Here is a 24,741-nt window from a genome sequence, read left to right as displayed (position 1 = left end):
GGAATAAAACGTGTTGGATCCTTCATCAGATAGCAGACTGTGGCAGCTGGCTCCTTCAGGATACTCTCAATGATGGCAATACCAGGCCCTGAGTTCCCTAGGAGTACTTTTGCTTCCTTTGGTATCCAGCAAGTAAAAGTATGTTACTTGTCCTCCAACAAGGAGGAAAATGATTTGTCACTTAAGAATCGAGGGACTGGTGAGAATGAATATACAAGAAGGACAGAGTTTCCTCAAAGTTAAACACAAAATGTTGGCAGCATCTCTGGGGAGAAGGAAAGGGTGGCGTTTCGGGTTGAGACTGAGGTGACTGGGGTCTGAAGAAGGGTGTCTACCCGAAATGTCACCCATTCCTACTCTCCAGAGACACTGCCTGTCCCACTGAGTTACTCCAGCATTTTGTGTCTGTCTTCGGTTTAAACCAGCATCTGCAGTTCCTTCCTACACAAGAGTTACCTTGAGTTTGTTTACCACGAAACTTCACCCCCACCCCATTGCGGACATTGGACCTTCTCTACGGGCTGATGTGCTATAATGTCGAGAGACTATTTATGTGCTAGTCACAGAAGCGGATCTGCAATCACACACAATCCTTCCGCACTTTCAAATCTCTACACCACAGCAACATTTCTTCACTAAATATTATTCCCTTTTCATAAATTTGTACTGTGTGAATGGCTCAATTGTAATCACGTATTGTCTTTCCGCTGACTGGTTAGCACACAAACGTTTTTCACTGTACCTCGGTACACGTGTCATAAACTGAATTGAGCTGAAATATACTCTGCACTCTGTTCCTTCCCCTTTGTTCTAATCTTGTACTCAAGTTTAATTGTATTTATGCAGTTTTAATTTTGCGATACAGCGTGGAAAATGGCTCTTCAGCCCCCTAAGCTTTTCACTGTTCATGTATGAATAATAAATGCAAACCCAAAGGATCACAAAACAATGCTGAGGTTGCCAGGATCACTCCCACTTCTGGTATCACTGCAGGGGAATTTTCCTGCAGTAAATGGTGATATATTCTCTCCAGAGACGCTGCCTGTCCCACTGAGTTACTCCAGCATTTTGTGTCTATCTTTTATTTTTAATCTTACTACCTTCTGCTGGGACAATGTATAATCCACCTAGAGTGGTACAACCTGGCTCAAATTCACCACCTGGACTGATACACTGGATATACGGGAGAGAAGTTATTTCTATGAAATTGGCTGCTGCTGATGCACTTGGGAACATCCCCAGCAACAGTTGCTATGTTGAGAAAAGAGGGCAACACGACTACTGCAGGCAGAAAAGATCCGTCGATGTTTAAGGTTACTGATTGCATCACCACACTCAATTATGCCAAGTGTCATGTGAACCACACAAACAACTGGAGCTTTGATGTGCAGGAAGAAACTGCAGATGCTGGCTTAAACCGAAGACGGGCACAAAAAGCTGGAGTAACTCAGCCGCTCAGGCAGCATCTCTAGAGAAAAGGAATATAGAGTGAAGATAGGAGTGGATGTGGGGAGGATGTTTCCACGAGTGGGAGAGTCCAGGACCAGAGGTCATAGCCACAGAATTAAAAGGCATTCCTTTAGGATGAGGAATTTTAGTCACAGGGTGGTGGATCTGCGGAATTCATTGCATAGAAAGCTATGGAGGTCGTCAATGGCCATTTTTAAGGTAGATAGATTCTTGATTTGTACAGGTGTTGGGGGTTATGGGGCGAAGGCAGGAGAATGGGGTAAGGAGGGAGAGATAGATCAGCCCTGATTGAATGGCGGAGTAAACTTGATGGGCCGAATGGCCTAATTCTTTTCCTATAACTTATGAATAGGTGATGGTTCGGGTCGAGGCCCTTCATCAGACGGGGCTCTCAGGTGACCAGTTTTAAAACAGGCTCTTCCTAAGAATTACAGCATGATCAGAACACAGGCTGCAATGATAATGAAAGAAAAAACATAAGCTATGTTTGTGCAGGTGCAAGCCTTCTATCCCCAAGAGTACACAAGTGTCACTTGCTGGTGCCCAAACATTCAAGCTAGAAGATCAATGCCCTGCATCTGCACAGCAACCTCTGTGCATCACTTATGTAATCAATTGGTTCTGGACTCCAAATAGATGAGCCCTGAAAACAATGACCCATTATTCATAGAATATGTTTAAGGAGAGAGGGGAAAGATTTACTAGGAAGTTAAAGGAAAATATCTTCATTCAGAGAGTGTGTAAGAAGGAACTGCAGATGCTGGTTTAAACCGAAGATAAAACACAAATAGCTGGAGCAGTGGGCCAGACAGCAGTACCTCCCTACCTCCCTTTGCAGCCTACGGGTAGTGGTGCGGCCTTTCCTGGAGACCGGCCCGTAGCTTCAAGCCACAGGTGCAGCGCGGACTTATTATCGCGGAGCCTGGGATCTTTAGCCGAGGAACGCTAGTGTTGGAGCTAGTGAGAACTTTAACACCGTGAACCAGCGGTCTCCAGTAAGAAGTGGCCGACTCGGGAGCTCCGATCCATCCCGACGCCGGGGTTTCAGTCATCCCGACGAGAGGGCTTGAACAGCGGACCGTCGGCAAAGGCCCCGACCACGGGTGAACAAAGGAGGAAGATGACTGAGCTTTATTCCTCACAGTGAGGAATGGTGATTCCACTGTGGTGGATGTTCATGTTAAACATTATTTTATGTGCTGTGTGCATTTTTGCTTTTTACTTAGTATGGCTGTAAGGCGACTCAAATTTCACTGTACCTTAATTGGCATATTTGACAATTAAATTGAATCTTGAATCTATGTTTACATATTCTGTTGTGCTGCTGAAAGTAAGAATTTCATTGTTTCTGTCTGGGACATGACAAAAAAAACCTCTTGACTACTATAACTGGATTTAAACAGATACATGGATAGGAAAGGTTTAGAGGAACACGAGCCAAACACAGGCAGGAGGGACTGGTGTAGATGGGTCATCTTGGTCAGTATGGGTTACCATGCCGTATGATTCGATGACAGAACAGTACAGAACAGGATAAGCCCTTCAGTCCACATTTGTGCCAAACTTGACATCAAGTGTTAGTGTGCAGGGAATCACTGGTCGGCGCAGTGTTGGTGGGCCGAAGGGTCTGTTACCATGCTGTATTTTTAAACGTAACTAATTCATAACCCTCCACTCCCCGCATATACACGTGCCTATCAAAAAGAATTTTAAATTGCACTATTGTATCTACCTCCACCACTACTACACGCTCCAGGCACTCACCACGTACGTAAGCAGACCTTGTATGCTGGGGTTGTTTGAATGCAGGGAGAGATAAGGATATTGTGCCAGTTTCATCTATGGACATCCTTGCGTTAAAGTAGCGTGCAACACAACAAGTTGGATCAGCACACTCTCAACGCCATCAAGTAAGCTGAAAATCTGACCCCTTATTGGGACTTGCTTGACCATCTTTCTGCATTGCAGATCTGTGTTTGCTGAATGAGACATACATTTGATTGTATTGCAGAAAGGAAAAGACTGCTCATCTGGCCAGAGGAAACAAAAACCTCACTTACTTCTCCCCATCAATGCAAAACATATAAACTCTGTACAGACAGCACCCGTAGTCAGGATCGAACCCGAGTCTCCGGCGCTGTGAGGTGGCTCTGCCGCTCCCCAGCCTATGAATTCCCCCTGGTTTAAACCCCCCCCCCCCAAAAAAAACCCCTGCAAAAAAGACACCATTGTTATAATGAAGGTGTACTGTATGTATAGTTGAAAATATTCAAAATTAACATTACTGTCGTCACTGTCACGTTGAGCAGTGGATTTTGGAGCAACACAGACAGTTGGAGACTGACTGTGACTGAATCATTTACTACTACAGGCAATGTGAAGCAAGGGTGAACACAAGGGGATAAAATAAAGCCTTTTTCTTTTGGATTCTTTCTGTACCCATTACACCTAAGATTCACCTTCCTTCAAATCAACCTTGGGGCACTGCTGAAAAGCTGAGCAAAATAAGTAAATACAAGGGCTGATAAAGGGAGCAAACAGCACTGAGAACGCTCCAGCTTCAAAAGGCCATGCTTTGAAATACAAACCACTGCCAGCAATCTGCTTTACGTAACGCAAGTTTGGAAGTTGTAAGAACGTAACTTTATCTTGCACTAAAGTTACTCCCTTTATCATCTATCTGTACATGGTGTATGGCTCGATTGTATAGCCTTTCTGCTGACTGCTTAGCATTCAACAAAAGCTTTTCACTGTACCTTGGTACACGTGACAATAAGTAAACTAAAATTTGTTTCCAATTTCTCCCATTGCATTGACTTTACACTTCTTTAAAATTTCTCCAACCCAACTCAGCTTCCTTCTCACATTTTCTCCTCCATGACGAGCTCTTTGTGCAGGTCTGATTCATTGCTGCTCCCTCCATCCTCGACCTCCCTTACCCCTTAAAAGGATTCACTTTTACCATGATTTTGGCCACCCCTCCTTAATATTTTCTTCACCTCAGTATCTATTTATATCTGGTTATGCCTCAAAGAGTAAATTAGCATGTTAAAAGCAGAGAAAAACACTACATTTGCGCGTGAACTCAGTCCCTGATATTGTGTGAACAGCATACATAAATTTCAATGGCTCCATTTCAGCACAATTATAGTCATGGAAACCAACCCATCGGCCCAACTTGCCCAAACTGACCAACATGCCCCATCTACACGTGTCCCACCTGACTTCGTTTGGCCCATATCCCTCCAAGCCTTTCCTATTCATGTTCTAGATGTTTCTTAAACGTTACAATAATACCCCGGACCCTTTGTGCAAAACGGTTACCCCTCAGGTTCCTATTAAAGCTTTCCCCCAACCCCCCTCACCTTAAACCAGAGCTGCCAAGATTTGTCAGAGCATTTCAGTATTCTAGTACCAGAAAATCAGTATTTTGCTGAGGAAATCAGTATTTTTACGCGGTGCCATTTTGCTGAATTTTTTTAAATATATGCGGTCATACCCATGTAAGCGTACAAGAATACATAACTTTGCTACCAATTGACATGTCTTCTATGCACCGTACTTGACAGTGTATTCACTGCCATTTCTTTGTATACTGCTGTTTGAACGGCTGCTTCCTGCTTTTAGCACCAGATGCTCCCTCTCCCTCTCTTTCCCTCCATCTCCTTCCCTCCAGCTCTCTCCCTTCCTCTCTCCCACCCTTCCTCTCTCCTTCCTTTTTTTCTCCCTCGCTCTCGTATTCCCTCCCTACCACCCTCCTTCTCCCAATCTCCCTCCCCGAACAGTCTGTGACCCATAGCGCTGTGGCCATAGCGTTGAGCATAGATGTCCCAATGACTATGCTCAATACTCTGTCCGATTAAGACCAAAGTGTCAAAAGCTTTTTTTGACCACAGTTTCTACCTGCGACGCCACTTTCAAGGAATGCAGTAAAAATATGGAAAATTGCAAATGATGATGATCAAGGAAATATTTTTTGACTGGAATTGATTTTTTTTAAAAACAGCTCAGTCTTTCAGAGCCGTTGCCAAAGGAAAATAACCAGTAATTATATTGTTTTAAATCATTTTATTAATTACAGTTCTGTAGTAAAGGCATGGGTCACTGCAATATTTGTGGCGGTTATAATACACAGCATAGTTTTAACAATAGGGCTGATGCTAAAAGATTGCAACTTAACTTTTACAAAGATGCACTTTCCAGAAATCACTGGTTATTTTTCCTCTTATTAGATATACAATATCCCCAGATGTTATCAGGCAACTGAACCGTCCTCTCAACAGCTACAGTATGGTCTTGACTTCCCATCAACATTAGCAGTCCGAGGAAGGGTCCCAATCCGAAACGTCACCCATCCTTTTTCTCCAGAGATGTTGCCTGACCAGCTGAGTTACTCCAGCATTTTGTGTCTATCTTTGGCATAAAACAGCATCTGCAAATCTTTGTTTCTACCTCTACCTTAATGGGAATCCTTTGAACTATCTTCAATCAGAATTTACCTTGCATTAAATGTTGTACCCTTTATCCCAGCACTATGGGTGGCTTGAATGTAATCATGTATAGTCTTATCTTTGACTGGATAGCAGGCAATAAAAAGCTTTCCACTGTACCTTGGTACACATGACAATAATGAACTAAACGACATCAATGTATCTTTGTAAATTGAGCTCAATGGATGCAGCCAAAATCTTTCCAGTCGGCACATCGTTGGGCGGCACGGTGGCACAGCGGTAGAGTTGCTGACCTACAGCACCAGAGACCCAGGTTCCATCGAATAAACATTGAATTTTCCCAATTCCAGTAGCCCTTGCTGTCTCCTCCCCTTCTCAGCTTTCCCTCAGCCCTCGGGCTCCTCCTCTTCCTTTTTCCTTTCTTCTACCCCCCCCCCCCTCCATCAGTCTGAAGAAGGGTTTCAGCCCAAAACGTTGCCTATTTCCTTCGCTCCATAGATGCTGCTGCACGCGCCCATTTTTGTCTACCTTCATCCTGACCACACTCACTGTCTGTGTGGAGTTTGTACATGCGCTGTGTGGGTTTTCTCAGGATGTGCCGTATTCTTCCCACACTCAAAAGAGGTACATGTTTGTAAGTTAATTGGCTTCAGTTAAAAAATTGTAAACTGTTCCAGTGTATAGGATAGTGCTAGTCGGGGTGGATTTGGTGGGCCGAAGAGCCAGTTTCCACACTGTATCTCTAAATTCTAAAATCTTACTATCACAACAAACACATCATGACCCAATGAACCTTCATATAGACACAAAATGCACGAGTAAGGCATGTTGCATCTGGAGTAAAGGAATAGGTGACGTTTTGGGTCGTAACCCTTCTTCATACTGAGTTTCTCCAGTGATGCTGCCTGACCCATTGAGTTACACCAACACTTTGAGTCTATCAATGGTGTAAACCAGCATCTGCCATTTCTTCCTACACATAATAACCATCAGGTAACTCAATTACATTATTGTAGATAGACACAAAATGCTGGTGTACCTCAGCGGGACAGGCAGCATGTCTGTCGAGAAGGAAGGGGTGAAGTTTCAGGTCAAGACCTATCTTCAGACTGCGAGTGTGAGGAGAGGGAGTCTGGAGATATGGAAGGGTTTAATGTAGAACTGGCTAGAGTATTTTCAACTTTAGCAATTTTTTACTGCGTAGAGGTAACTGTAATCTGTCCAATCAGTTATGTATGCTGCTATTTTTCCAGCATATTTTGCGCAGTGCTTCACTGGGGACCGGCTGCTTCTTCTTCTTGCACAGCCTAAAGTTGTCGGACAACTTGTTCTATTTGATCTAATTTGATTGTGCACGCCGGGTTGATTGCATTTGTCGAAACAGGGCGGACCACATGAAGGTTGCAATCTTCCCACCCCGGGACTGGCTGCAATATCTTTCCATCACTGCAAGACCTGCTTGTTCTGTACACTACATAACCCAAAACACTACCTGTAGGAGTAGAGACACCACAGAAGACCGTGGTGATTAATCCCCGATTGCTGCTAAAGTGGTCTCCATGTCAAATATACCAACATAAAGCTATACTTCAAAGTAACAGCAGGGTTTCTCAACCTTTGTACCCTTGCGGAACCCTTGAAATGATTTTCATGTCTCAGGGAACCCCGACATAAACATTATTATATATCTTTATTGATCTCTTTTGCTCTTTCATAAACTTATGTGTTCATAAGGCAAACATAATATATTTTTCTGATAACTGGTTTAAGCAAAAAATAACGTTTTGCTCACAAATCCGTCTCGTACAGCTCCTGTCCACTAAAGGCAGTGTTACACTGGTGCCGTATAGATGTTGCTATTGATTAGTAGGACTGGATGTTACAATCCCTAAGGTTCTTCACCACAACTGACACCCAGTATTCTTGGGGATGACCACTAGGTGATTTTCCTATCAATCAGACACATCTTCAGTTGTGTACCTCAACGTCACTGGGTGTTTCTGCCTTTTATCACATGACACCCTTAGTATCATATATTTCCTATGATTATTATACTTTTAAATGATATAACAGGTTGAAGACTTTATTATAATACCCAAGAATTTTCCAAGAATATGTCGTACGTGTATAATAAAATTATGAATATGAAATTAAACACAAAAAACTCAAAAATGCATTTACATATGATTAGCCTATTTGTCACTATTTATCTCGGAACACCTAGCGACCTCTTGCGGAACCCTAGTGTTCCAGGGAACCCCAGTTGAGAAACTCTGGTTTAAAGGCACAACTCGTTTTCATATTCAGGTACCAACATTCCGCCACCGTCACATTATGGAATGATCAGTTGCTGATGAATAAATCTTTATATTATGGTGAATTTATTTAATCATATCTGATGGGAAGATTGCAAATGGAAGAACGTTTAATGGTTACAGAAATGTTTGTGTATCGCTAACCTTTGAAGCTGAAAAGAGTGCAAGAATAACCAGAAGACATAGGTTTAAGGTGAGCGGTGAAAGATTTGATAAATAGGAACCCGAGGGGCAACATTTTGACTCAGAGGGTGGAGGGTATATGGAACGTGCTGCCAGAGGAGGTAGTTGGGGCAGGTACTATAAGACTATTTAAAAGACACCTGGGTCAGGGACACAGATAGGAAAGGTTTGAAGGGATACTAGCCAAATGTAGAGACTTGGGACTAGTTTAGAAGGGGCATCTTGGTCGGCATGGACGAGTTGGGCAGAAGGGCCTGTTTCTGTGCTGTATGACTCCATGAGCGTCTACATGCTGGCAAATACTGCAGCACATTCAAGAAAGAATGTGTGGCCGTTAGCCAAAATTTTTTGCACCATTTGGTACCTTCCCCAATTTGACGTAATGGGATGCTCCAAGATATACTCGCCTCAATGGATTCCTAACTTAACAGGAGAAAGTCATCGCCAAAACGTTTTTAGAGATATAACGCGGAAACAGGCCTTTCGGCCCACCGAGTCTGCACTGACCAGCGATCCCCACAGATTAACACTATCCTACACCCGCTAGGGACAATTTACAATTATACCAAGCCAATTAACCTACGAGCCTGTACGTCTTTGGAGTGAGGGAGGAAACCGAAGTTCTCTGAGAAAACCCATGGTCATGGGAAGAATGCACAAACTCCGTACAGACAGCACCCGTAGTCAGGATTCAACCCAGGTCTCTGGCGCTGCAAGACAGTAACTCTACCACTGCGCCACCGTGCTGCCATACATGTGTAGGAAGAAACTACACATGCTGGTTTAAACTGAACAGCACTCCGCACTGGACCACTTGGACAATAAAAATATTTACAGTGCCCTCCACAATGTTTGGGACAAAGACCCATCGTTTATTTATTTGCCTCTGTACGCCACAATTTGAGATTTGTAATAGAAAAAATCACCTGTGGGGAAGGTACACATTGTTAGATTTTAATAAAGGGTATTTTGTTATACATTTTGGTTTCACCATGTAGAAATTACAGCTGTGTTTATACATAGACCCCCATTTCAGGGCACCATAATGTTTGGGACACATGGCTTCACAGGTGTTTGTAATTGCTCAGGTGTGTTCAATTGCCTCCTTCATGCAGGTATAAGAGAGCTCTCAGCACCTAGTCTTTCCTCCAGTCTTTCCATTACCTTTGTATCTTTCCTCCAGTCTTTCCATTACCTTTGGAAAATGTTATTGCTGTTTATCAACATGGGGACCAAAGTTGTGCCAATGAAAGTCAATGAACTCATATGAGACTGAGATACAAAAATCAAACTGTTAAGAGACATTAACCAAACCTTAGGCTTACCAAAATCAACCGTTTGAAACATCATTTAGGCTGTGGGGCTAAGAAAGAGAGCACTGGTGAGCTGACTAATCACAATGGGACTGGCAGGCCAAAGAAGACCTCCACAGCTGATGCCAGAAGAATTCTCTCTATAATAAAGAAAAATCCTCAAACACCTGTCCGACAGATCAGGAACACTCTTTAGGTGTGAATTTGTCAATGACCACTGTCCGCAGAAGACTTCATGAACAGAAATACAGAGGCTACACTGCAAGATGCAAACCACTGATTAGCTGCAAAAATAGGATGGCCAGGATACAGTTTGCCAAGAAGTGCTTAAAAAGCAACCACAGTTCCGGAAAAAGGTCTTGTGGACAGATGGGACAAAGATTAACTTATATCAGTGATGGTGAGAGCAAAATATGGAGAAACTGCCCAAAAACCAAAGCATACCACCTCATCAAAGCATACCAGGGCGACAGATAGCACAATGGGCTAAGAGTTCGGCTGGCAACCGGAAGGTAGCCGGTTCAAATCCCGCTTGGAGTGCATACTGTCGTTGTGTCCTTGGGCAAGACACTTCACCCACCTTTGCCTGTAATGGAATGTAATTACGGCGGCAGGCGCGGGCACACCGCGACGCCCTGTGTCTCCCTTTCAAGGGAGATGCTAAAAATGCATTTCGTTGTCTCTGTACTGTACACTGACAATGACAATAAATTGAATCATTTCATTTTTTTCATTTCATCTGTGAAACACGGTGGTGGGGGTGTTATGGCCTGGGCATGTACGGCTGCTGAAGGTACTGGCTCACTTATCTTCATGGATGATACTGCTGATGGTAGTAACATAATGAATTCTGAAGTGTATAGACACATCCTATCTGCTCAAGATCAAACAAATGTATGTATGTATAAACGCTGCTGTAATTTCTACATGGTGAAACCAAAATGTATAAAATCTGACAATGTGCACTTTAACCACAGGTGATTTTTTCTATTACAAATCTCAAATTGTGGAGTACAGAGGCAAATAAATAAATGATGGGTCTTTGTTCCAAACATTATGGAGGGCATTGTACATCAGGCTGTTGTTTATAGACTACAGCTCGGCGTAAAATACTATCATCCCCTCCAAGCTGGTTCCCAGAGGGGGCCCCCGGTGGGGGTCCCTGTATGCAGGGATTCTCCCTCTCTACATTGGGGACCTGGGGTGGAGGGTATTGCACCGAGGTGTTCCCTGCGACCTGTTTCTCTCGCGGTTCACAGACTCGCCAGCCGCCTGCCACTTTTGCGGGCTGGAAGAGTCTGTGTACCACGTGTACATGGAGTGCTTGAGGCTGCAACCACTGTTTGAATACCTAAGGAGGCTGCACCTTGCCTTCTGGCTGCATTTTGCACCCACCATCCTCATCTTTGGATACCCTGTGCGTAGGGGAGAGAGTAGGGTTGAAGATGTCCTGGTTGGGTTGCTCCCGAGTCTAGCCAAGCTGGCCATCCACGAGTCAAGGCCCCAGGCGGTGGAGTGCTCTACCCGAGCTGACTGCCTGCCTGCCCCATTTCTGGGGATACGTCCGTGCCCGGGTGCGGTTAGAAAGGGAATACGCCCTGTCCACGGGAACCCTGAAGGAGGTCCGGGACTGCTGGGCTCCGCAGGGTGTTGAATATATCCTCAATAAGGATTGTATCATAGTTGTATAGTAGGTTATTATGGATATGTTTGTATTGTAGTATGGTGGTGGGCTCTGGCTTGTTTTATAGTAGTGGAAATTCTTTGATATAAATAAATAAATAAACAAATAGATGAATAGATAAATAGAGGCTGGTTGCCAGCCTGCCACTTTTGGTTGTCCTGGTTGGGTTGCTCCTGGGCCTGGCCAAGCTGGCCATCCACGAGTCACGACGCCAGGCGGAAGAGGACTCTGCTCGAACCAGTTGCCTTCCCCCTTTCCGGGGTTATGTCCGCGCTCGGGTGGTGTTAGAGAAGGACAAGGCACTGTCCACGGGCACCCTGGGGGATTTCCAGGACCACTGGGCACCGCGGGGTGCTGAATTGACAAGGAGTGTAACATAGTTATATAATAGTTTATTGTTTGTCGTGTATTATGGTGGTGGGCTCCGTTTTGTTTTTTACTGTACTGTATATTATTTTAATATTTGAATAAATATTTTTGATTTTAAGAAAAAGCTGGTTACCAAGCTCACGGAACTGTCTCTGGTCCGTCTGCAATTGAATCCTCGACTTCCTCATCCACAGACCAGTCTGTTCAAATTGGCAGAAATACTTCTTCTTCATTAACAATCAGTACGGGAGCAGCTCAGCCCCCTGCTCCACTCACTCTATACTCATGACTGCATAGCCTGACATAGTGCAAACTCCATCTTCAAGTTCGCCGACGACACCACCGTTGATGGACGAATTACAGATGGTGATGAGTCAGAGTATAGAAGTGAAATCAACCGATTGACCAAATGGTGCCAGCACAACAACCTGGCTCTCAATATCAGTAAAACCAATGAACTGATTGTGGACTTTGGAAGAGAAAGGATGAGGACCTACAATCCTGTTTATATCAACAGGACGATTGTGGAGAGAGTCAAACACTTCAAATTCCTGGGCGTGCATATATCTGTAGATCTTTCCTGGACCCAGCACACTGATGCAATTTTAAATAAAGCACATCAGCGCCTCTACTTTCTGAGAAGGTTACGGAGAGTCAATATGTCAAAGAGGATTATCTTGAACTTCAACAGGTGTACAGTAGAGAGCATATCGACTGGTTGCATCATGGCCTGGTTAGGCAACCTGAACGCCCAGGAGTGGAAAAGACTGCAAAAAGTTGTGACACTGCCCAGTCCATCATCGGCTCTGACCTCCCCACCATTAAAGGGATTTATCGGAGTCGCTGCCTCAAAAAGGCAGCCTGCATCTTCAGAGACCCACACCAGGAACAGGAGCCTGAAAACTCTAATGTCCAGGAACAGCTTCCCTACAGATATCAGGCTATTAAACGCTATAATCTCAAATAAGATCTGAACTACAATAGACTATTATTATTGAACTACTATTGTCTGTGTTTTTAGTATGTGTGTGTGTGTTTTTTTATTCCTCTCTCGTTTATCATATTGTTTACAGTGTCCTATCTTTACGTATTCTGTTGTACTGCAGCAAGTAAGAATTCCACTGTTCTATCTGGGACATATGACAATAAAACATTCTTGACTCTTGTGTCAAATCAGAGGATTAGGTTGGAATTAGCATCTCTGGAAAAAGGGATTAGGTGTCGTTTTGGGTCGAGACCATTTTGTTCACAGCAAATAAAAGCTTCCATTGCATCCACAAATTTCCAGCATTTTCACAACATTCACAGATAAAGTCTGAAACGGCAACAAAATTCTTAACAAATTACAACACCAGCCAATCAACTTGGCACTAAATCATTTCCTGGTAAATCACGACTGTACGTCAACAATGCTGGCCTACTGATCAAAAAAGGCAGTGCAGAAAGTCTGAAAACCTGGCTGCTAGACAAGACTCATAGATAACCGAGAAGATTGAGAGAAATGACCAGCTGCAACAGAAACCACAAGTCCAGTTCTGGTGATTACACCACCACTGAACACCACCGTGAAGTGGGAAAACAAACCCACAATCCTTACCTGTAGCACGTGGGCAAGTGGCACAGCGGGTAGAGTTGCTGCCTCACGGAGCACCAGGCTCGATCCTGATCTCGGCTGCTGTCTGTGTGTGGAGGTTGTAGGTTCTCCCTGAGACCACGTGGGTCCCCTCCGGGAGCTCAGATTTCCTCCCACATCCCATAGACGTGTGGGTTTGTAGGTTAATTGGCCCTCTGCGAAACTGCCCTAGTGTGTAAGGGGTGGATGAGAAAGTGGCATAACATGGAACTCGTGTGAACGGGCATGGACTTGGTGGGCCAAGGGCCTGTTTCCAAGCTGCAACTTTCAATTCAATCAGAAGCCTACACTGTTTACAAAAACATCTTATTCCAAACAGAATAAAAGATTATCACCAAATTAATTTAGTTTTCATTCTGCTGAAAACTATTGTACCATTCAGTGGAGTACCCCGGACTTTTACTCTGAAAATTACTGAAAATATAGTCATATGATCACACAGCATGGAAACAGGCCCTTCGGCCCAACATGCCCACACCGACCAACATGTCTCATCAACACTAGTCCCACCTGCCTGCATTTGGCCCACACCCCTCGAAACCTGTCCTATCCAGGTAAATTTGATCAGTCTGAAGAAGGATCTCGACCCAAAACATCACCTATTTCTTCTCTCCAGAGATGCTGCCTATCCCGCTGTGTTACTCCAGCATTTTGTGTCTAACTATCCAGGTACCTGTCTGATTGTTTCTTAAACGTTGCAATCGTCCCAGCCTCAACTACCTCCTCTGGCAGCTTGTTCCATACACCACCCCTTGTATCAGAAGTATACGATTTAACATGAAAAACTGTTTCTCAAAGGTTTGGAACGGGGTGGTGTGGCGGCGCCTATTGGCAGCGGCTCGACTACAGTCCGTCTGTCTTTTTTTTATTTTTGTCTCGTTAAATGTATGCCTTGACTCTAGTTTTTATTATTTTTTGCTTTAGCTGTGTGTATGTGGGGGGTGGGGGAAACCGTTAATCTCTTTCCTGTCCGGGGACCTGACTTTTTCCCTGTCGGGCCTCCGATGTCGTTGGGCCTAACATCGTGGAGCCGGAAGAGGCTTCCGGCCGGAACCAACCTGAGGGCTCCAGTCGCGGAGCCTGCGGACCTGACATCGCGGGGCTGGCCATCTTCGGAACGGGAAGAGCTGTGGTGGCGCGCGGCTACGACCCGACTTCGGAGGTTCCGGCTGCAGGCCCTGTGGGCGGTAACATCTGGAGCTCGCAGGTCCTTGGTGGGAGCGCTTTTCGGAGCTCCCGCAACGGCAACTTCTCCCGTTGGGGTTTATAGGACTTGGAGCGGGGCCTAACATCGCCCTGCGTGGTGGCTTAAATGGCCGCGGGCCTTACCATCGCCCGCCGGGGATTTAACATTGTGAGCCCCAGTCGTCTCGACGCTGCAGTTGGCTGCTGGACCTCGGGTAAAGAACAAAGGGAAGAGATAAGACTGCCTTCCATCACAGTAAGGAGATGTTGGAGATTCACTGTGATGGATGTTTATGTAAACTGTGTTAAGTATGGGTCTTGGGTTTTTTTGTAATGTAAGACTGTAGAAAATGCAATTTCGTTCAAACCAAGCTGTTTGAATGACAATAAAAGGCATTCTTCTATTCTAATTATTTAGGGGTCCTTTTCCACTCAGATACAGTCCGCTCTGCTAGGCGGAGTTTCAAAGGACAGCTCAGCCAACAACAGCCTCAAATGCTCCACACTGGTCGGGTATGTACTTTACCATTTTATTTTGAAACAGAATTTGCTGGTAAATCCCACGTGGGGTTTATTGCCCCACTCCTAATTGCCCTGGAGAAGTAAATGCCGAGTCCTCTTCTGGAATCCTTGCAATCCACACACTCCCACAGTGCAGATTGATGGGAAAGATTTTTGAGGGATACAGGCCAAACACAGGCAAATAGGACTAGCTTAGATGGGGCATCTTGGTCAGCATGGACGTGTTGGGCTGAAGGGCCTGTTTCCACACTGTATGAAACTCAAAGCTCTGACTATGACTTTTAAATTATAATTTGGTTCATTCATGGTTCGTCAGGGTCTTAGTTTAAAATTATGTTCCCATGCGCCTGCTCAGAGGCATTTTCTGTACCCAAACCTGTCCGATTATTCCATTTAAGGGTGGCAGCACTAGATTGCTGCCTTACTGCGCCTACAGAGCCAAAGACGTGGGATCAATACCGGCTACAGGTGCTGTCTGTACGGAGTTTGTACGTTCTCCCTGTGACCGCATGGGTTTCTCTGAGATCTTTGGTTTCCTCCCACACACCAAAGATGTAGAGATTTTGTAGTTTAATTGGCTTGGTATAAATGTAAATTGTCCCGAGTGTGCAAGATAGTTTTGGTGCATGGAGATCGCTGATCGGTGCGGACCCAGTTGGCCGAAAGGCCTGTTTCCACGCTGTATCTCTAAACTAAATTCAACTATGTGACTCAGACTCTATGAACCCTGTTGTTGGCGGTGGTGGTGGAGCCCACAAGCAGGCATCAGAGCCCATCACATTCCCAAGGATTTAAGAAGGAACTGCAGATGATGGAAAATCAAAGGTAGACAATAGTGCTGGAGAAATTCAGCGGGTGCAGCAGCATCTATGGAGCGAAGGAGATAGGTAACGTTTTGGGCTGAAACCCTTCTTCAGACTGAGGAAGAGGGGTTTTGGCCCGAAACGTTGCCTATTTCCTTCGCTCCCTAGATGCTGCTGCACCCGATGAGTTTCTCCAGCACTTTTGTCTACATTCCCAAGGATGTCCAATTCTTGGCAATTCTCGACAGGTAATGATATCAAGTTATAAAAGCATGTCACCCCTCCAACAGTCTGTCTGTTTTTTCGTCTTTTTTAATTTTTTTAATGAGTTTTAAAAGTTTGTGTAAATGTTCTCCGGTTGTTTTATGTGGGGGGAAGGTGGAGGGGGTTGGGGGAAACTTTTTAAAAAAGTTTCTTACCCTGTTGGAGATGCAATTTTTTTGACTAACTACCCTATCTCTGCCTTATAATTTTATATACTTCTATCAGGTGCTTCCCTAACCTCCAGCAGTACTGAGAAAATAATCCAAGTTTATCCAGCCTCACCCTGTAGTTTACTCCTCCAAATCAGCATCATTCTGGTAAACCTCTTCTGCACCCTCTTTAAGCCTTCTTGAAAAGGGGCAACCAGAGCTGCAAGCAATACTTGAATGCAGTCTAACCAAAGGTTAGTAAAAGTCTGCTGTTGACACCAAAGTATGAGGCAGTGTAGACAGTGAAGGAAGGCAAAAAACACAGCAGGATCTTAATCAGATTGGCAAGAGGGCCAAGGAATTGCAAATGATGTTCAATTCAGATACGTGCAAGGCCTTGGATTTTGTGAAGTCAAACTAGGATCGGACTTTCGCAGTAGTGCCCTGGGGAGTATTGTAGCGCAGAGGGACCAAGGAGTTCTAGTAGATGAATTCCTGAAAGTGGCATCACAGGTGACAAGGGCAGTGAAGGCAGCATATGGCACATTGGCCTCCATTAGTCAGAGAACTGCCGACAAGAGTTGGGACATTATGCTGCAGTTGTACATTACCACTCTGTAGGAAAGGCCGCATTAAGGTGCAAAGATTACAAAGAAGATATATGCAAACTTTGACATGAGAATCTTGATTATTACAGGTGTCATGGCATAATTCTGCTCCTATGACATGAACTCGAGCCCAAGTTATAGAGAAGTTGATTTATTCCCAGAAGCAGAGGAGACCGAGGAGTGATATTTGAGGAATTTATAAAATCACAAAGGGCATAAATCAGGTGAATGTGCGGTCTTTTCCCCAAGAGAGGGTAAATCAAAAACTAGAGGCATTGGTTTAAGGCAAGAGGGGAAAGATTTAACAGAGACCTGAGGAGCAACTCTTTACCTAGTGGCTGGTGGGTATATGGAGCGAGCTGCCAGAGGTAGTGGAGACAGGCAGGAGAGCAACAATTTAAAAGGCATTTGGACAGTACATTCAGAGGGATATGGGCTAAGCGTGGGCAACTGGACGTCTTGGTCAGCATGAACGAGTTGGGCCAATGGGCCCAGTTCTGCGCTGTTTTTCTATTACAACTTTTCTCCCCCGAACACTGGCCTAGTCATTGCAATTCCTTCTCCAGCTGATTCAAGTGTAGATCTAAAAAAGAATTAAGCTGCATCTGAATCTCTTCAGTGACTTTGAAGATGCTGCTTGAGCCACTGAGTTACTCCAGCACTTTGTGTTCGACACAAGATTCCAGCATCGGCAGTTCCATGCGTCTACATTTTACTGCTCCACTGTGAAATCTCCTCAAGGTATGTCTACTTTGAAGGAGTTCTCCCCCTCTCTCCGACAAGAGTTCTGTGAGAGCCTCCATCACTGCTCCCCCTGTAATTCCTACTGCAGTCCGAAGAAGTATCCCAACACGAAACGTTACCTGCCCATGTTCTCCAGAGATGCTGCCAGAACCACCGAGTTACTCCAGCACTGTATTCTACGCAAGATTCTAGCATATGCAGTTCCTTGTGTTTATATGTTACTGTTTCCAGCACTTTACTGTCTCCATCATTTTATGCCAAATTGCAATAACGTACACCAGCCAATGTCACAAAGAGTGCAAACACAAAAATGTGCAGGTATTGGTGTGGCAACAGATTTATACAAACTCTGCACGCACACTTGTGAACTTATACAAACGATGCACTCTCACTTGCAGACAGCTTTGTCACAAAGTAAAACTGTACACCAAACCGTATGATACTGGCTTTGGGTGTCTTCGCTTTTAAATCATATTTGTACGCAATGAAAAATATCTGCATCAAATTACAAACTGGAAAGTTGGAAGTCAAGACCTCCAGTGCGTAAACCTCAGTGAACAAGCAGGCCGACATCAATAAAACATTTTTTTACTGGCAAGACCATCTTAACATTTTATTTTTGAAAAGCATAAAAGGCCATACAATTTACAAACTACCAATTTTTTCAGCAAGTCTATTCACTGCAAAGATGACTTTTGCAAAAATGCCTGGATTAATCTCGGTTCTGTTTTGTTTTGCACCTTGCTCCAAGTGAATGATAGGAGGAGAAAATTCAAAATATTGTTTGCCATCAACAGATTTAAAATGCATAAGAACTGAGTTACCATTATTTTGCACACTTAGAAAAGCAGCAAACTAGAATACCAAAATACTTAATGATTTGCAAACTGCAATAAAATTGTAGTTTAGTTGCACTTGCAAATGGAATTATTGGTGTCTGGAATCAAAAGGTTTCAAATATACATGAAGAATAAAGATGGTTGTCAGAGATTGGGTATAGACTAGTATCCCACGTGACCAAAAGGGATCTGCAACTTATTAGATCAGAAGGAAGGAAAACAAGTCCATAAGGAAATAAAACAGTTATTGCTTAACAAACACTTGCTTTTACAAATTGCAATTGAATGCAAAATTAATTACCTGGACAGCACTTCTAGAATAAACCAATGCATTGCAATTGTCAGACTGCAGTTTGGGGTAAGCAAATGTATTGTAACAGTTGGGTTGCAGTTTAGATTAAATAAATACATTGTAAGTGTTGAACTGAAGTTTGTGGTATACAAATACATTACAAATGTTGAACTGAAGTTTGGGGTAAATAAATGCATTGCAATGGTTTGGTGTAAATAAATACACTGCAAGTGTTAGACTTCAGTTTAAGTTAAATAAACGCATTGCAAGTGTTGGGGAAAACAAATACATTATAATCGTTTGGCTGCAATTTGGAGTAGACAAATGCTTTGCAATCATTTGAAGTAAATAAATGCACTGCAAGTGCCGGACTGCAGTTTGGGGTAAACAAATGTATTGCAATCGAGTGGCTGCAGTCTGTGGAGTAAATAAATGCATTGCAACTGTGTTAGTGAGCAGCTTGGGATAAACAAACCCACTGTAATAGTTGGGTTTGAACTGGAAATGAATGTATTCTATTCCCGCGTGTTTTTTTTATTTGCGTGCAGGGAGTGGAAGCGGCCTGTGTGTATGTGTGTGTGTGTGTGTGTGTGGAGCCGGGGCCAGAGCGCCGCTGCCCGCCCGCCAGCCCGCCTGTCCGTCCAGGCCGCCGCCGCCGCCACTCGGGCCGGGGAAAGCCACGACAAACCTCCCTCCCTCCCTCCCTCCTTCCGCGCCGCCCACCCCGGCCTCACCTGAAAGATAAAGGCACCCCAGGTCGCCTCCATTTCACCCGCGAGGCGCGGCGGCGGCGGAGGTGGTGGAGGTGGAGCAGGGCCAGAGGGAGAAGGAGCCACAACAAAGCTGCTCGGAGCACGGCGCTGGGGCCAACATGGCCGCCGCCGCTTCCTGTCACCTCTCACCCCGCGCCCGCCCGCCCGCCCGCCCGTCAGTCTCCGTCAGTCAGTCAGTCACACAGCAATGCAGCAGCGCCTGCACCGCTCTACCCACCGCCTCTGCATCCAATCACTGCTCCAAAGCAGCGCAACAAACAATGCATAGCATCCTATGCAAAACGCTGCATGCAAAGAAGCAGTTCAAATATTCCAAACCCCGAGAAGGATGTTACTTTCAAATAAGCCAATTAAGTCATGAAACTTTAATTCTTACAATGAATATTGATTTCTCTGACTTCAAGTAACCCTTGCACCCCCCCCCCCCTCTCTCTCTCTCCTAATCATGTATTGTCTTTCCACTGGCTGGTTAGCACACTGCAAAAGCTTTTCACTGTACCATACTATAGAACTTTATTTATCCCAGGAGGGAAATTGATCTGCCAACAGTCATAAAACACAAGATACATGAAATTAAAGTGACGAGTGGAAAGTCCAGGATTGGGAATGTGCAAAGATCGGGGAAGGGGGTGGTCAGTCTACCCCACAAGTTGTACAGTTTGATAGCCACGGGGAAGAAGGATCTCCTGTGGCGTTCTGTGCTGCATCTTGGTGGAACCAGGCTGTTGCTGAAGGTGCTCCTCAGGTTGACCAGTGTGTCATGGAGGGGGTGAGATGTATGGGGTGATTTCACGAAAGGTCACTGGAGCGTAGATCCGCACCCACGTGACCGAAAATCTCAAGTGGAGGACATGCTATACATCCGGTACATGTCAGTGAATGGGAAAACACGCACTTTCCCGCCCGTTAAAAACATCGAAAACGGCCAGTTTTTGAGCTGCAATTTACTGTGCCAGTCGGGGTGACCGTGAGGCACAGCTACCTAGATTTACAGTCCAAAAAAAAGATAGAAACTAAGGTAAATTAAAGAGGGAGCTGAAGGTGCCAATCCAGCGGAAGTGAACAGCGGACATTTGCCGTGGAGATTTAAAGGTCCAAAACATCGGGAATTATCGCGTTTGCTCGCTGAATTTCATCAAAAGTAAGTCATTAATTCAGCAAGCAAACGCGGTAATTCCCGATATTTTGGACCTTTAAATCTCCAGTTGTTACACCAAAACCCCAGGAAAAAATACACAGAAAAACAGACTGCACCTCAACCTGCTCATCCCTCTCCACAGGCCTCTCACCGAAGCATCTTGAGAAAAGCCTCAGTGCTGCACTTACCCTCGGCATCATGATCAACACAGATATTGTGGGTCGAAGGGCCGTTCCTGTGCTGCACCGTTCTGTGTGCTATTTAACTTTTACAGATGCGCCGCATGCATCACAGCACGGTTTGAGAACAACTCCATCCAAGACCGTAAGAAATTGCAGTGTTGTGCACGCAGCCCAGACCATCACACAAACCAACCTCCCATTAAGAAGAGGGGTTTCGGCCCGAAACGTTGCCCAACCCCATTGACACTTCACGCTGCCTCGGCAAGGCCAGCAGCATAATCAAGGGCGAGTTGTACCCCGGCCATTCCCTCTTCTCCCTTCTCCCATCAGGCAAGAGGTACAGAAATGTGAAAACGCACACCTCCAGATTCAGGGACAGTTTCTTCCCAGTTGTTATCAGGCAACTGAACCATTATAACAACATCTAGAGAGCGGTCCTGACCTGCCATCTACCTCATTGGGGACCCTCAGACTATCTTTAATTGGATTTTGCTGAATATATAGCACTCAAAGTTATTCCTTTAATTCTGTATCTGTACACTGTGGACAGCTCGAATGTAATCATGTACAGTCTTCCGCTGACGGGTAGCATTTTACTTTATCTTAGTGCATGTGACCATAAACCATATTAAATTAAAAACTAAGAGACTCTTGAGCAAGTACATGGATAGGAAAGGTTTAGAGGGATGTGGGCCAAACACAAGAGTAACTTACGACCATGAGACTCGAGTCAAGTTCCTTGCACTGAGATGACAGAACTCCGGGGCCTGAGCTATAGGGAGGGGTTGAGCAGTCCAGGACTCTATTCCTTGGAACATAGGAAGGTGAGAGGCGATCTTATAGAAGTGTAGAAAATCATGAGAGGAATAGATCGGGAAAACACACGAGTCTTTTGCCCAGAGTAGGTGTAGATTGGTTATTTCCTACTAACCAATTGTAGTGCTTGTTAGTAGTTGCTCTGACTAATACGCGATTTATATTACCAAGAGCTTGCTTACGTAATTCAGTCTGATTAGCTGTTAGGTACTGTAACGTTCTGCAGACCAATGCTGTGTGGACTTTAATAAATATGTGCTGTACTTTGATGTGTGTACGACTCCACGCATTACATGGTGTCAGAAGTGAGTCTTACCTGCTCCGTTCATGTTTATCGGGCTTTGTTTTTTTTACATTTGTTTTACGTGCCTGTTATCTCTATCATGACAAACTTGTCTCGCTGTCCTAGTCCTCTGATCTTTGACTCTGACATTGCTGATCGCTGGCAATGTACGTGCTTCCGTGCTACTAAACCTGGCTAGTCCTGAGGCAATGAAATGTGCCAACCGTTTTACTTTTGAGCCTGCTGTTTTAGATGCAAACGGACAGGTCCTAGTGCGTGCAGAAACGATTGATGACCATGCTGTCCCACTTGTAAAGTTTAGACAGCTCTGTGACCTCCCCTCGAACTGTTATCGAACGTACCAAGTTTTTTGCTTGTAAGCAACAAGTTGGCGAGCCGATAGAATGTTTTATTAGCGGTTTAAAACACATGGCTGCACGCTGTCATTTTCGAGATTTATTCAACCACTTTGCAAAATATTGCATTCCCGTGCAACTCAATCGATCTCAAGGCCAAGTTTGTACCTGTTACAACATGAGTCTGCTGATAACGAAAGCCAAGAGCTTCAGGTTCCATCTGAAAGTGAAGATAACAGTTCAGCCAACCACTCTCTCCTCCCTTCCTCTAACGAGCAACTTGATCCTGAGGTAACCATGTTTGTGAATAACAGGCCTGTGATCGCAAAGATTGATTCCGGCGCGAAATGCAACGTCATCTCGTTATCTGAGTTTAAAAAAATACGTAATGCTGAACATGTTGAAAAGGCCTCGGCCACGCTTTGGGCCTACGGGGGTGATGTTCTACACCCACTTGGACAAACTACTTTAAACTGCATCATAGACTCGCAGCCTCATACCCTAAAGTTTTATATCGTCAAGGGGCAATCTGAAACTCTGCTTGGTATCAAGACATGCCACAATCTAGGCCTAGTATACTATGGCCACGCTGTCCATCAACTATTTCTTGCTGTGCCCCACTCAGCAAATACTCTCTCAATGCATAGAACTATTTAACGAAGAGCTTGGCAAGCTGCCCCTCAAGTACAACATCGCCATTGATCCCAACGTCACTCCTGTGGTTCGAGCACCACAGCGTGTTCGCATGCCATGCGTGACAGAGTACACAATGAACTAAAGCAGATGGTCTCCCTGGGTTTCAGTGCTGAAGTTACTGACCCATCTGACTGGGTTTCCACCATGGTGGGTGCAACAAAAAAAACCCCAGGGTCTGCATAAACCCCAGGGATCTCAACACAGCTATCAAACGCCCACACGACCCTATGCGAATGGTAGAGGACGTTGCCGCTCAAATAGGCAACGCATCAGTGTTCTCCATTCTGGATGCCAAAAGTTAACTTTGGCAGATTCGGCTGGACCAAGACTCGTTCAACCTCACTAGATTCGGCACCACCTTCGGCCGTTACAAATTCCTGAAAATACCCTTTGGCATCAACTCTGCCAGCGAGGTTTTCCAGTGCACGATGTAACAACTGTTTGCGGGGTATCCATGCGCCATCATTGTTGATGGCATTCTCGTTTACGGGCACAACTTGGCTGAACATGATGTAAATCTGAAGAAAGTACTAGACCGTGCCAAAGACATCCAGCTCAAACTCAATCCCCTGAAGTGCAAGTTTCGGGTCCCGGAAGTTACCTACTCCGGACATGTTTTCACAAGTGATGGTCTCAGACCAGACCCATCGAAGACTGCTGTTATCAATGAAAAGACAGCTCATACTGACGTTATGACTCTACAAAGGTTCCTTGGAATGGTCAACTACCTGGGGAAATGTATTCCCAACCTCAGCGATATATCTGCCCCCCTGCGGGAACTGATACACAAAGACGCTGCATGGTCCTGGTATCCGCAGCACCAAAGAGCTTTTGATATCCTCAAGTTGCAGCTGGCCAGCGCACCTATCCTCGCCTATTTTGCTTTGGAGTTACCCGTAACGCTGACATGTGATGCTTGCCTACAGACCACTGCCGATGGCGACTGCAAGCCTGTTTCATATGCCTCTCGCACACTGACTGATACTGAACAACGTTACGCCCAGATTGAAAACGAATTACTTGCAATGGTTTTCACCTGCATGAAATTGAAAAGTCTGTGACTATAGAAAGAGATCACCAGCCACTGGTCACCATCTTGAATAAACCCATTCACTCTGCTCCGGCTTGCCTGCAACGGATGATGATGATGATGCAGCTGCAGCGTTTTGATTTCAACATTATCTATAATGTGGACATGCACATAGCTGACACGCTATCAAGGGCCCCATGCAAAACCAGCCAACAACTCTCTGAACAGGACCAGTTCTCAGTAATGAAGGTATCGTATGTTGCTACTGATTACCTAAGCAGCCTGGCTGCTGACGAGACTTTACAATCCCTGTCTGCAGTCATCCGGCGCGGCTGGCTGGATAAACAACACGGACGGGATTATAGTCAAGGGCCACAAGGCAGTTGTCCCAGCTGTCCTCCGGGACAAGTACTTCGACGCCGACCACAGGGGCCACCCCGGCGTGGAGGCAACCTTACAACGGGCACAGAGCATGTTTTACTGGCCTGGTATGACCAAGTACATACGTGACAAAACTGAAGTCTGTGCCACCTGCAAAAGCCTGACGCCACACCAGCAGAATTAGCCATCATTGCCGCACCCGGTTCCTCCTCTAACGGGGCCACGGTAGCCACAGACATATTCGAATGGCATGGGAAACGCT

The 24,741-nt window shown here is 45.0% G+C and overlaps 1 protein-coding gene across 5 annotated transcripts in view; it reads right to left on the bottom strand.

Annotated features, from left to right (window-relative positions):
* LOC129710513 (vascular endothelial zinc finger 1-like) overlaps positions 1 to 19,741 on the bottom strand; it is a 51,984-nt gene extending 32,243 nt beyond the window's left edge. For 3 of the 5 annotated variants that reach the window (XM_055657522.1, XM_055657525.1, XM_055657523.1), the window contains exon 1: positions 19,559 to 19,741. In XM_055657522.1, the coding sequence (XP_055513497.1) occupies positions 19,559 to 19,591 (33 nt within the window). In that variant the 5' untranslated portion in view covers positions 19,592 to 19,741. The remainder of the gene's footprint in view (positions 1 to 19,558) is intronic. The other 2 variants (XM_055657524.1, XM_055657526.1) reach the window with 1 other exon arrangement.
* Positions 19,742 to 24,741: the final 5,000 nt, after the last annotated feature.

Source organism: Leucoraja erinacea, chromosome 28 (genome assembly GCF_028641065.1).
Source record: "Leucoraja erinacea ecotype New England chromosome 28, Leri_hhj_1, whole genome shotgun sequence".
Classification (NCBI taxonomy): Eukaryota; Metazoa; Chordata; class Chondrichthyes; order Rajiformes; family Rajidae; genus Leucoraja; species Leucoraja erinaceus.
Note: the sequence above shows the minus strand (reverse complement) of the source record. Positions and strands in the feature narration are given on the sequence as shown.